This window comes from Pelodiscus sinensis, chromosome 2 (assembly GCF_052426305.1).
Source record: "Pelodiscus sinensis isolate ZL-2025 chromosome 2, ASM5242630v1, whole genome shotgun sequence".
NCBI classification, from domain to species: Eukaryota; Metazoa; Chordata; order Testudines; family Trionychidae; genus Pelodiscus; species Pelodiscus sinensis.
In genome coordinates this window covers 75,111,626-75,124,444 of record NC_143053.1, presented here as the reverse complement: position 1 = coordinate 75,124,444, position 12,819 = coordinate 75,111,626, and the positions used below count along the sequence as shown (strand labels likewise).

The 12,819-nt window shown below is 44.2% G+C and overlaps 1 protein-coding gene and 1 long non-coding RNA gene across 3 annotated transcripts in view; one reads left to right on the top strand and one right to left on the bottom strand.

The window, feature by feature from the left end:
* LOC102449618 (desmocollin-1) overlaps nucleotides 1-3,522 on the bottom strand; it is a 43,035-nt gene extending 39,513 nt beyond the window's left edge. The window contains exon 1 of one of the 2 annotated variants that reach the window (XM_014577390.4): nucleotides 3,120-3,522. In XM_014577390.4, coding sequence (XP_014432876.3) covers nucleotides 3,120-3,194 — 75 coding nt within the window. In that variant the 5' untranslated portion in view covers nucleotides 3,195-3,522. The remainder of the gene's footprint in view (nucleotides 1-3,119) is intronic. The other variant, XM_014577388.4, reaches the window with a different exon arrangement.
* A 50-nt stretch (nucleotides 3,523-3,572) lies between these two features.
* LOC142827093 (uncharacterized) lies at nucleotides 3,573-12,625 on the top strand. The gene is made up of 2 exons (XR_012901502.2): nucleotides 3,573-3,711; nucleotides 12,093-12,625. It is a non-coding gene; the product is annotated as an uncharacterized LOC142827093 (long non-coding RNA).
* The last annotated feature ends 194 nt before the right edge of the window (nucleotides 12,626-12,819 follow it).

Below are 12,819 nucleotides of genomic sequence, written 5' to 3'. Positions count from 1 at the left end.
TTTTGCTTGTTTGTTGGAAAAGGCTGCAGGAAAAAACATGGCACCTTTTCTTTCTGTAATTGGACTGGTGAGTAAAGTGTCATCAGCATGGAGACAAAAATGCCATTGATTAAGATTATAGCAAAGGGTAATTAAATGCATCCTGTTTGGGCTAGTAAGTTTTCATGAATATTTTGCTACATAATACACTAATGGAAAATTATCAGTTTAGCCTGGCAAGAGTATTGAAAATGTATTTATGAAGGCACAATCTACTAATCTATTCTTTACTATGATTATGATACTGGGGGTAAGTGTGACCAAACAATGTTACTTTACTCAACCATTGAAAAAGAATCGTTTTCCTCAGGGCAAACAGAATTAGTCAGGGCCGATAATTATATATGGATATAAATAGATTTGTTAAACAGATTTAAACTGGCCAAAAATTATTCAACCTTCAATGCATATAGACCCTTTGAAGTAAATAGAGCATCTACTTGTGTGACCAAAGCAAACAAGATTTGTCCTCAGGTGAATAATTTGAATTTGATTTTTATAAATACAACATATAGACAAAGACTCTTTTCTTTTCGTATCTGATGTGTTGAATGATAAATATCGGTTTAATGATAATCTTTCAAAGCTCTAACAACTAGTATGTCTGGCCTGATGGCCCTCATCAAGAAAAAAAAATCCAAGCACTATTTTGGACAAATGGACTAGCCAGATCAATAAACATAAGTATAAAAGTACCAAAGTCAATTTCATTTTTCTAACTCAGCGTTTCCCAAACTATGGGCCACGGCCCGGTACCAGGCCGCGGGAAAAAAATACCAGGCCTCAGCATGGCTGGTGGCTGCCAGAAGGGCCGGTCTTAGGCCGATTTGGGCCCCGCACCTCTGAACCCGGAAGTGCCGGTGAGTTATAGAGCCGGAGCCCTGCTCCACCAATACGTGGAGCTGGGTCTCTCTCCCCCGGCTCTGCCTGGAGCGGGTCCGGGCCCAGGCTCCGGTCCCGGCCCCCAAGTGCGTCCTCCCACCCCGCCCCCAGAGCGTCCCTGCTGTGCGCAGCTCCTCCTCACCGCCTGCTGCTGCCCATGTGCGGTGTTGCACGTGGGTGAGGAGAACGCCCAAGCGTGATGTGATGTCACGGCCCGGAATTTTAAAACTCTTCGGAGGCATGTGGCAGGGCCATGCTGCCTCTGGGGCCGGCCTCCGGCCCCGCAATGTGGAAGGCAGAAGGTAGGAAACAGGCTTGGGTGACGAGGAGGCAGCGGAGGGGAAGGAAAGGCACCAAGGGACAGGGTTCAGGAGAGAGACAAATGCCAGGGGGCCAAGTGCAGACAATGAGGGAAAGGGCAGGAACAGAGGTGTCAGTGGGAGGGGAGGACAGGGTGATGCTGGGAGAGGAGAGGAGAGGAGAGGAGAAGGGAAGGGCATTGGGGGCTGGAGGAGGAGGTGCTGGGAGAAGGCTTGAAAGAAGGGGCGGGCATGAGGAAGGCCAGGATGGAGCAAGTCATGCGTGAGGGCACAGAGGGGCAGGAGGGAATGGGGCAGAGAGTGGTGAGTATTAGGGAAAAAGAGGGCAAAAGGGGCAGGGGCAGTAAGGGAAGGGGGAGGCACCAGGAGGGTGCAGGGCTAAGGGAAGGTGCAGGTGCCAGGGGATTCTGGGGTGAGGAGGAGGGGAGAACTGGCTACCGGAAGCAGCACTGGACGGGGAATCGGGGCAGGCTGGGGAGATTGGGAGGCCGGTGGAAGCAGGGCTGCCAGGGGGGGTGTCAGGTTGGAAGCAGGGATCTGACTGGGGAAGATGTGGGGCGGGAGGAGAAGCGGATGCCGGAAGGAGGGCTGGACGCGGGCAGCGAGGCTGGCCAAGGGAGATTGGGAGGAGCGGGGTAGAACTGGCCGCCCAGGAGGGGGTTGGGGCAAGTGGGGCTGGCCAGAGGCGCAGCAGGGGCCCAGGGGGGAGGAATGAATTGGCCTGCGGGGAGTGGGACTGACCCGGCCATATGTAGATCTTGGGGTGTTACCCCCATTCCTCTCCCCCCCCCCCCGCAAAGCACGAGTTAGTCCAGCCCAGGGATTCTATTCCCCCCCCCCCCCCCACACACACACACCCCTTGAGTAGTTGCAAACTGCCTGGCTGGTAGACACACTCATGCAGCCTGAGCACATTTACCAGCCAAGCAGTTAGAAACTACAAACTGATACATCTAGTAATAATGCAACTTACCTACTGAGAAAATCCCAGATATGTTACATGTCTAGTTTTTTCTCCGTTTGTTTTTTATGTGTTTATATTTTTGGGCTGCAAAAAGCAGTAGTGAAAAAAAAGGGTTCCAACTAAAGTCAAATGTTTGGGAAACCAGCTTTCTGTCTGTCTTACAGTCGATTTATCCAATCCATATTCCTTAACTTGATGGCAAGAATATTGTGGGTGACCATAGCAAAAGCTTTGCTAAAGCTGACACAGGGTTTTGGGAAGACCGGAAACAACTGATTTGAATATTCAACATTTGAATATGCAAATATGCAAATGAACATTACCTGTCCTCCAAAAGTTCACGAACGGATTTACTGGTCCCTGTGTCAAAAAGTTTGGGAACCCCTGTTTAACTCATTTACAGTCTTTCCTTTCTGAAGGTCACCTACTTGAGGACCGTATACCAGATAGGCACATTACTTTCCACCGTACAACCCGATGTGCATGGAATGGTGCCTTCAGACACTTACGTTAAAAGGGATAAAGGCTAAGCCCTAAGGAGAGAGAGAGAAAGGGGAATGGGAAGGGAAAGCCAGGGTTCAACTTCAAAGCCTTCACTGACAACTACGACCCAGAAAGGTTGGAATGAATTCAGGCAAGTGTCAAACAGGAGGAGGGGGATGGTTCTCTCTCAATTTAGACGCTGCCACTAAAGCAAAATTCCACTTTCTTTAGTGCAACCCAGGCGCTAATCAGCAGGGGCACCAGGGGAAACGCCTCATTTCCCGAACACCTTCCTTCCGAACTTCTACAGCCCGCCGAAGCTGATGCTGGACAAGCGCCAACTCCTCCAGCCCAGTCCCCCCGTCCGGCCCCAGAGCCTCCCCCGGGGACCAGCCCGCAGGGCGCTCGAGGCCAGCGCCGGGCGCACTCACCAGGAGGCCGAAGAGGAGGTGCCGGGAGGCGGCTCTGCAGAGGGAGCCCCGCTGGCGGGCTGCGGCGGGGGCCATCTCCGGGTGGCCGCGGAGGAGCAGGGTCCAGGCGGCGGCGGGGAGCGGGAGGGCGGCGGCGCGGGAGGCGGCTACTTTCCGCTCCGGCGGCGGGCGGGGCGAGGCGCAGCGGCAGCAACAGACGCTCCGTGCGGCTCCCTGCGCGGACCTGAGTTGTTTGCGCTGCTCCTCGCCCGGGCCAGGCAACTCCGGGCGCCGCTTCCCTCCCCCGCCCACCGCGGGGCCGCCCTGCCCCGGCGCGCCGGGAGGGGGGAGCGAGCGAGGCGCCGCCTCCGCCGCACCTGAGTCCCGCTCGCCTGGGCGCCGGAGGCGCGTTTCCCTCGAGCCTCGCCGCAGGCAGCGCCCTTCCGCCTGCCCCTGCCTGGCGCGGGCCCCGTGGTGGGTGCGGCCCTTCCTAGGAGCTTGACTGCGGTTCCTCCCATTCGCCCTCCCACCCCAGTGGAGCGGGCAAAGGCGCCACCCCCTGGCAACCTGCAGCCGAGGAGGCGGCGCTCAGGTGGCTGCTGCTCTGCCTCAGGTGAGTGCAGGCTGGGGCGTGGGAAAGAGATTCCGGAAGACTGGAAAAGGGCAAATATTGTGCCCATCTATAAAAAGGGGAATAAGAACAACCCAGGAAACTACAGACCAATTAGTTTAACTTCTGTGCCAGGGAAGATAATGGAGCAAGTGATTCAGGAAATGGTCTGTAAACACTTGGAAGGTGGCAAGGTGATAGGGAACAGCCAGCATGGATTTGTTAAGAACAAATCATTTCAAACCAATCTGATAGCTTTCTTTGATAGGATAACGAGTCTTGTGGATAAGGGAGAAGCGGTGGATGTCATATACCTAGACTTTAGTAAAAGGTTTGATATGGTCTCGCATGATCAACAACTGAGGAGAGTTGGAAGTATTTCAAAGGGACGTTGTTAAGGGCCCAAAAGCAAAGAATTCCGCTGTGTAGGAAAGATAGAAAATATGGCAAAAGGCCAGCTTGGCTTAACAAGGAGAGCTTGCATGATCTCAAAATAAAAAAGGAGTCATATAAAAAATGGAAACTAGGACAAATAAGAAAGGCTGAATATAGGCATGCAACATGGGAATGCAGGGGCAAGATTAGAAAGGCAAAGGCACAAAATGAGATCAAACTAGCTACAGGCATAAAGGGAAACAAGAAGACCTTTTATAAAAGCAAGAGGAAGACCAAGGACAGGGTAGGCCCACTGCTTAGTGAGGAGGGAGAAGCAGTAACAGGAAACTTGGAAATGGCAGAGATGCTCAATGACTTCTTTGTTTCGGTCTTCACTGAGAAGTCTGGAGATGTGCCTAACGTAGTGAATACAAGCAGAGAGAGGGTAAGTTTAGAAGATAAGATACACAAAGAACAAGTTAAAAATCACTTAGGAAAGTTAGATGTCAGCAAGTCACCAGGTCCTGATGAAATGCATCCCAGGATACTCAAGGAGCTGATAGAGGAGGTATCTCAGCCTTTAGCTATGATTTTGAAAAATCATGGCAGACATGGGAGATTCCAGAAGACTGGAAAAGGGCAAATATTGTGCCCATCTATAAAAAGGGGAATAAGAACAACCCAGGAAACTACAGACCGGTCAGTTTAACGTCTGTCCCAGGGAAGATAATGGAGCAGGTAATTAAGGAAATCATATGCAAACACTTGGAAGGTAATAAAGTGATAGGGAATAGCCAGCATGGGTTTGTGAAGAACAAGTCATGCCAAACTAATCTGATAGCTTTCTTTGATAGGATAACGAGCCTTGTGGATAAGGGAGAAGCGGTGGATGTCATATACCTAGACTTTAGTAAGGCATTTGATACAGTCTCGCATGATATTCTTATTGATAAACTAGGCAAATATAACTTAGATAGGGCCACGATAAGGTGGGTGCATAATTGTCTGGATAACCGTAGTCAGAGAGTTGTTGTTAACGGTTCTAAATCCTGCTGGAAAGGGATAACAAGTGGAGTTCCTCAAGGGTCTGTTTTGGGACCCATACTGTTCAATATCTTCATCAATGATGTAGATATTGGGATAGAGAGTATGCTTATTAAGTTTGCAGATGATACCAAACTGGGTGGGGTTGCAACTTCTTTGGAGGATAGGGACATAATTCAAAATGACCTTAGCAAGTTAGAGAAATGGTCAGAGGTAAACAGGATGAGGTTTAATAAAGAGAAATGCAAAGTGCTCCACTTAGGAAGGAACAATCAGTTCCATACATACAAGATGGGAAGCGACTGTCTAGGAAGGAGCATGGCGGAAAGGGATCTAGGGGTCATAGTGGACCACAAGTTGAATATGAGTCAACAGTGTGATGCTGTTGCAAAAAAAGCAAATATGATTCTAGGTTGTATCAACAGGTGTGTTGTAAGCAAAACTCGTGAAGTCATTCTGCCGCTCTACTCTGCACTAGTGAGGCCTCAGCTGGAGTACTGTGTCCAGTTCTGGGCACCACATTTCAAGAAAGATGTGGAGAAATTGGAAAGGGTACAGAGAAGAGCGACAAGAATGATTAAAGGTTTAGAGAACATGACCTATGAAGCTAGGCTTCATGAACTGGGCTTGTTTAGTTTGGAAAAAAGAAGATTAAGGGGGGACATGATAGCGGTTTTCAAATATCTAAAAGGGTGTCACAAGGAGGAAGGAGAAAATTTGTTCCTCTTGGTTTCTGAGGACAGGACAAGGAGTAATGGACTTAAAGTGCAGCAGGGGAGGTCTAGATTGGACATTAGGAAGAAATTCCTAACTGTCAGGGTGGTCAAATATTGGAATAAATTGCCAAGGGAGGTGGTGGAATCTCCCTCTCTGGAGATATTTAAGAACAGGTTAGATAGACATCAGTCAGGGATGGTGTAGATGGAGCTTGGTCCTGCCTTGAGGGCGGGGGGCTGGACTCGATGACCTCTCGAGGTCCCTTCCAGTCCTATGATTCTATGATTCTATGATATTCTTATCAATAAACTAGGCAAATACAACTTAGATGGGGCTACTATAAGGTGGGTGAATAACTGGCTGGATAACCGTACTCAGAGAGTAGTTATTAATGGTTCACAATCCTGCTGGAAAGGCATAACAAGTGGGTTTCCGCAGGGGTCTGTTTTGGGACCAGCTCTGTTCAATATCTTCATCAACGATTTAGGTATTGGCATAGAAAGTACGCTTATTAAGTTTGCAGATGATACCAAGCTGGGAGAGGTTGCGACAAATCTGCAGGATAGGGTCATAATTCAAAATGACCTGGACAAATTGGAGAAATGGTCTGAGGTAAATAGGATGAAGTTTAATAAAGACAAATGCAAAGTGCTCCACTTAGGAAGGAACAATCAGTTTCACACATACAGAATGGGAAGCGACTGTCTAGGAAGGAGTATGGCAGAAAGGGATCTAGGGGTTATAGTGGACCATAAATTGAATACGAGTCAGCAGTGTGATGCCATTGCAAAGAAAGCAAATATGATTCTGGGATGCATTAACAGATGTGTTGTGAGCAAGACACGAGAAGTCATTCTTCCGCTCTACTCTGTGCTGGTTAGGCCTCAATTGGAGTATTGTGTTCAATTCTGGGCACCGCATTTCAAGAAAGATGTGGAGAAATTGGAGAGGGTCCAGAGAAGAGCAACGAGAATGATTAAGGTCTAGAGAACATGACCTATGAGAGAAGGCTGAAGGAATTAGGTTTGTTTAGTTTAGGAAAGAGAAGAGGGGGGACATGATAGCAGTTTTCAGATATCTAAAAGGGTGCCATAAGGAGGAGGGAGAAAACTGCAGCAAGGGAGGTTTAGGTTGGACATTAGGAGAAAGTTCCTAACTGTCAGGATAGTCAAACACTGGAATAAATTGCCCAGGGAGGTTGTGGAATTTCCATCTGTGGAGATATTTAAGAGTAGGTTAGATAAATGTCTGTCAGGGATGGTCTAGACAGTATTTGGTTCTGCCATGAGGGCAGGGGACTGGACTCGATGACCTCTCAAGATTCCTTCCAGTCCTAGTATTGTATTATTCTATTCTATGATTCTAAACAGCTCTGCAGGAGAGCTGGGCAAGGCTGACAAGAGCCACACCTACCCCACAGCCAGAAATCTGGGATGCAGATCAGTGCTGGAGCCCCAAACCTTCCGCGAAGGAGGGAAGAAGGGGGTGTTTGTGTGAGGCAAGCCTTGCCAGGCACCGAAAAAACTGCCTGTTTGTGGCTCTTTATCATAGACTCATAAATGCTAGCACTAGAAGGTACCTGAGAGGTCATCAAGTCCAGTCCTCTGCCCATCTAGATATTGGGTTTCTTGGACTTACATTAGGCTTTTACTTATTTTATGTAGACTTTACAGTCACATTTCCAAGCAGACTGTCTAGATTTCTTAAGTGAAGACTGAGATTTTTTTCCCCCCCACTTCATTATATGATCCCAGAAACTTCACTTGTGAAGAAAAAGCAACACGGGCGCCTGCAGTTCAGCTACAGTTTTTGTTGTTGTTGTTTGTTTTAACGTTTACAAGTGATAAGATCAATAGCAATATTTTTCTGATGGTTTAAAACTAAAAATAGCTTTTTAAAATAATTGTTCCCCTCCCCATGCAGTGTTTGCAAACAGAATATTGCCCAGTTCAACAGAAAATGAAAGAGAACAGAAACAAAAGTGAAGATGTGTTTTGTATGTTGTTGTCCAAACTGAGTGAGGCACAAAAGTAAACAAACTATTTAAATGGTAAAAAATAAATTATTATTTCACAATAAACTTCAATGTATAATATAAAGAGATATAGGATGTGATAAGTTAATTGATAAAGTACACTATAACTCTCATCACAGTAGTGTCCTGCTGAATCTATATAGGGCTTGTCTACATTACTACACTGCTGTAGTGCTTGATGAAGATGCTGTTTGTGCCTACAGGAGAATTTCTCCTGTTGAGACAGCATTGTCTCCACTTGAGCTTAGATTGATTTAACTACATCACTCAAGAATGTGGATTTTCCACTTCTGTAGTAAGGTAGCTGTATCGACATAAGTGCTTAGTGTAATCTAAGGGTATGTCTAGACTACAGGGTTTTGTCAACAAAAGTGGCCTTTTGACAACAAAACTACACTACCACCGAGTTCTGTCGACATAACGTCAACAGAACTTGGCATTTTTGTCAACAGCGGTAAACTTCATTCTACGATGAATAACGCCTTTTGTCAACAGAATTCTGTTGACAGAAGGCGTTATTGCATCTACACTGTCCTTTGTATCTACACTCTCATATCGACAGAACTGGATGTAGTGTAGACACTTTTTGTCGACAGAAGCTGTTGACAGATACTGTCAACATAGCCTCTGTCGACAAAAGCCTGTAGTCTAGATGTACCCTATCTATCTAAGCCTATATATCTGTCATTCTACTTTGCTTATAGTTTCTCCTTTCAGTTGAAGCCCTGATTATGCTTTATCTTGTGCATGATGGGTCTGATGTATTTCTGCACAAGCTTGTTAGAATCTGTCCCTAAAAATGATATAAACAGGAAAGAAGGAATGCCCTACTAATGGGGTGTGTCATCCGTACCACACATTTTCACTGCACATTTTTCTGTACTTAATGATAATGCTAATGAAATATTTTCTTCTCAGATAGGTGAGCTGGGAAACTGGAATTTGGGAGCTAACACTTACGAAATGGGAGCTTACCCTTGTTTTGTTTGTTTGTTTTCCTAGTAAACATATCCTGCTATGCCTCCCTTTTTCTTAAAGGCAAACACAGGGCCAGTGTGTTACCAATTCTGCATACCCCCAGAGGCATTGAGATTTCTTTATTCCTCTGTGCCGTCTAAACAAACTGTGGATGGAAGCATGGAGAGGAGAGACAGACACTTCCTCAGGACCACTGCATTCCTTTTATGGGGCTGCTACAGAGCGTATACCCTATCGAGCAGGAAAACAGATTGTGACAGCTCCTGGGGTAGCATAACTGTGTATTGCCCCATGCATAGGTTTTGTGGCAAAATCACAGTTGTCTCATAATAATTATGTTAAAATGAGTTACAGTACCATACCAACCTTCAAAATATTAATGGGTCATATCCTACCATCATAATTACACACCTGTCATTCATTTCCAAAAGAATTGCAGACACGGTAAAAAGCCAGGATATGGCTACAATTTGGGCCCAGTTATGACACATTTCCTAATGTAATGCTCCAAGTGAATCAGACCACTCATATTCGTAAGCACTATGCTCAACAATAAGTATTTGCGCTTTTAGATCTTTAGTTATGTGTCAACATATTTGCCTGAAGAAATCCCTAGCAGTAGAGTTAACAAGTGTTGGATGATTCAACCTTCTTATTCCGAAGGTGTAGCAAAGATCCTCAACTGTCAAATCAAATTTACATAAATATTTTGGACTTTGTAGAATTTACTCTGAGGTCTAGTCTACACTACTGCTGACTATCGATCTTAGTTACTCAACTTCACCTATAGCAATAATGTAGCCAAAGTCGATGTACATAAATCCACTTACTGTGGTATTTTCACTGCAGTAAGTGGACAGTTTATGCTCTCCCATTGACTCTCCTGACTCTTCTCGTTCTGCTGGAGTATTGGAGTTGATGGGAGAATGCTTGACGGTTGATTTATCGTGAGGTGGAACAAATCAACCTAGCTGGATTGATTGCTGTCCATCAATTTGGTGGGTAGTTAAGATATGCCCTGAATGTATTTACCCTTCACCAAAGCTAACACATTACTGCCTTTAAGATAAAAATATACTTCCCTAATGAAAATCTCAGTATATTTTATTATAATTCTTTCACTGGTCTCTATTTCTACAGATCTTTATGGGCTTCTTCTGGTTGGTTTCTCCTGGACAACCAGTAGTCCTGGGAGCCAGCAACGTAATAGGCCTCTTCCTAGTTCCAAAATTTCTTTGTCAACTAGACTCAGATAAACATTTTTAACAAAAAATTCCGCTAGAGTCAGTGAAGACGTATCTTTTATTTTCATATTCAGTGTTGCATGCCTTTTAGATGTTCAGCACTGCATAAGGTAACTAGGTGCTCATTTAATCTTCATGTGGCTCTTTCACTCTGGTTTTCTTGCTCAACCAGTTTATTTTTTCTTAATTGAATCCTGGTTCTAATTTCTTTTATTTTTATTTATTCTGCTCACTTTCACTTCTTTTCAATTCTTCCATGATTCTAATCACGCATGTTAAAATATTCCTGAAGAATTAACTTCTGTTTCCTCACTGGCCCCCATGTCTTTCCTCTACAGTGGAGCATGTTTCTCTTTTTATATTTTACTCAGTTGTCTCCTTCTCCTTTGCCTTCTACCCCCCACTACACAGTGCCTATTCCAGCTGCTGCAAAACCTTTAAGAAGGTTCTGAGTCATCCCTTCACTGAAAACATATTCCTTCATATTTGAATAGAAAGAAAGTGAGAAAAATATGATGCCATATGTACAGTACAACAATAGTATCCTGAACACAAATCGCTCATTTAACATATGCTGTCTAATATAGATCCAATAATTGATTTATTTGTTTGAATGTATATATGAATTACTGTATACTTGCATTATGTTCTTAAAGAAAATTAGAATAAACAGCTTTCTCTATTTATTTTCCTAGTCACTGCAGTGAATATTCCAAAACGGTAATTGTTCTGATATGCGTTTATTTCCTCAACTAAATAAAATTCAAATATTGGACTTGCATAAAATAAACTAAAACCACTATGTTTAGGTAATAAGGTAGTATAAAATTTCCTTAACTAAAGTTTGACTACTATTTTAAAATATTTTTGTCTTGCAAACCCGACGCGAATGCCCATTGCTAAAAATATGGCAATAGAAAGAAGAATAATTGTGTTAGTTCACTTAAAATTGCTTCTACGAGTAGTAAGGGAAGTTGAAGGGAGAGTGTGCTCCCTTTGACTTCCCACAGTGTGGACAGTGCCAAAATTTGAGTTAAAATATTTCGACTCCAACTATGCAATTAACATAGCGGAAGTTGCTACCCCTCAGAGACTTTTTACCTGGTTAATGCAATTTCAGGAAATCCATGTCCCATTCATTTCCATCTGTTTCTAAGTGCATTTCAAGGTGTTGTTTTTTAACAAATAAAGCCCGATGTAATTTATGTAATTTATGATCTGGGTACTTCCTTCTTGTGTGTCATTGCAATGACTTCAATCAGTTGGTGCACTCAAGTAGAAAGTCACTAGATATGTACTTTTCAGGTTTAATAGCAGGGGCTCACAAATTGGAGTAAAGTTTGCACTCTGTATTACACTATTCTGAACATGGAGCCCCTTCAAATGCCTCCCCCCCTCCCCGATCACTTTAATGCAAATTCTATACTCCAGCAGTATAAAACTAGTATTGCAACTCCTATACCACCTCCTCACTACTAGGTCATGTCTACACTACAGAGAACATTGACCCTCCGGAGGTTGATCTTGTAGCGTTTGATTTAGCAGGTCAAATCAAACTCTGAGCACAGACCGCACCCAGGTCCTGTACTCCTAATGCTGTGAGGAGTAAGGGAAGCCAAGAGGAGTGTGTGCTCCCATCAGCCTCCCACAGTGTAGACACTGTGGTGGCTCAACTTAAGGTAAGATGAATCTAGCAACATATTTTGCATATCTGGATGATGTACCTTAAGCTGACCTGAGTAGTCTAATGTAAATCAGGCCCCAGTGACATAGAGGTGTGGTCTTGGGAAAAGGGATGTGGCATTTGATTCATTTGTTGCTTGTTAGTCTGTGGGCACCTTGGAATATATTATTATTCCAAGTGTTCTGGCTGCTTGAAGTTATTTAGGAATATCAGAGCTATACACCACTAGCCAGGATTGGGGTAGCAAGCCGAGATACCACCTTTGCAGCTGCTCTTCTAAATGGCACTGTGTTCTCCTTTTTTGCAGTGGCCAAGAACCAAGAGAAGAATGCTTTCAGTGCAGCATTTCCTGCCTTGAAACTCACTCCATTTGTGGCCCACCAGAGACCATATTTAGTGATCTTTAGCATATTGGTCAAGGGCTATGCTTTTGCCAAGCATTAAACTATGAACTATTCTATGTGTTGAAGAGAGTCTAATGTGGTAATTGTTCTTAATTTAGATCACATACTCAGTTGTGAAGGGTATATAATAAATAACTGAGACTGGCCCTAAGGGATTAATAACTCTTCCAACTCTGGCTTTATTAGTAAATTGAGTGGGATGGGGAGGATATGTAACTTTTCTTTAATTGTGAGAATAATTACTAAAAAAAGATTTAAATCTTTCCTCCTTTCCTCATTCCCAGTTGACATTTGGACTGAGTAAGAATGCATAATATGGCCTCATGCTTTTACAGGATGTTTTCTTTTTGTCATAAAAAAACACTCTGAAGCATTCAGAAAAATCTATATAAAATGTCTCATTTTAAAACTATTCTCATTAAAAGGTTTGGTTTGTTTAATATGTCTTTTAGAAGTTTTATCTGTCTCTTTCCTAAATAAAACAGTACACACATGCATATTTTAACTAGCTTTTCTTGTTCTTAACCTAGTGATTTATCTCAATATTTTCATATGAAAATTACTATTTGCCAAGACACAGGGTGTATTATGGCAGGTATGAATATACCGTCTGTCATAACCAAACCAGAT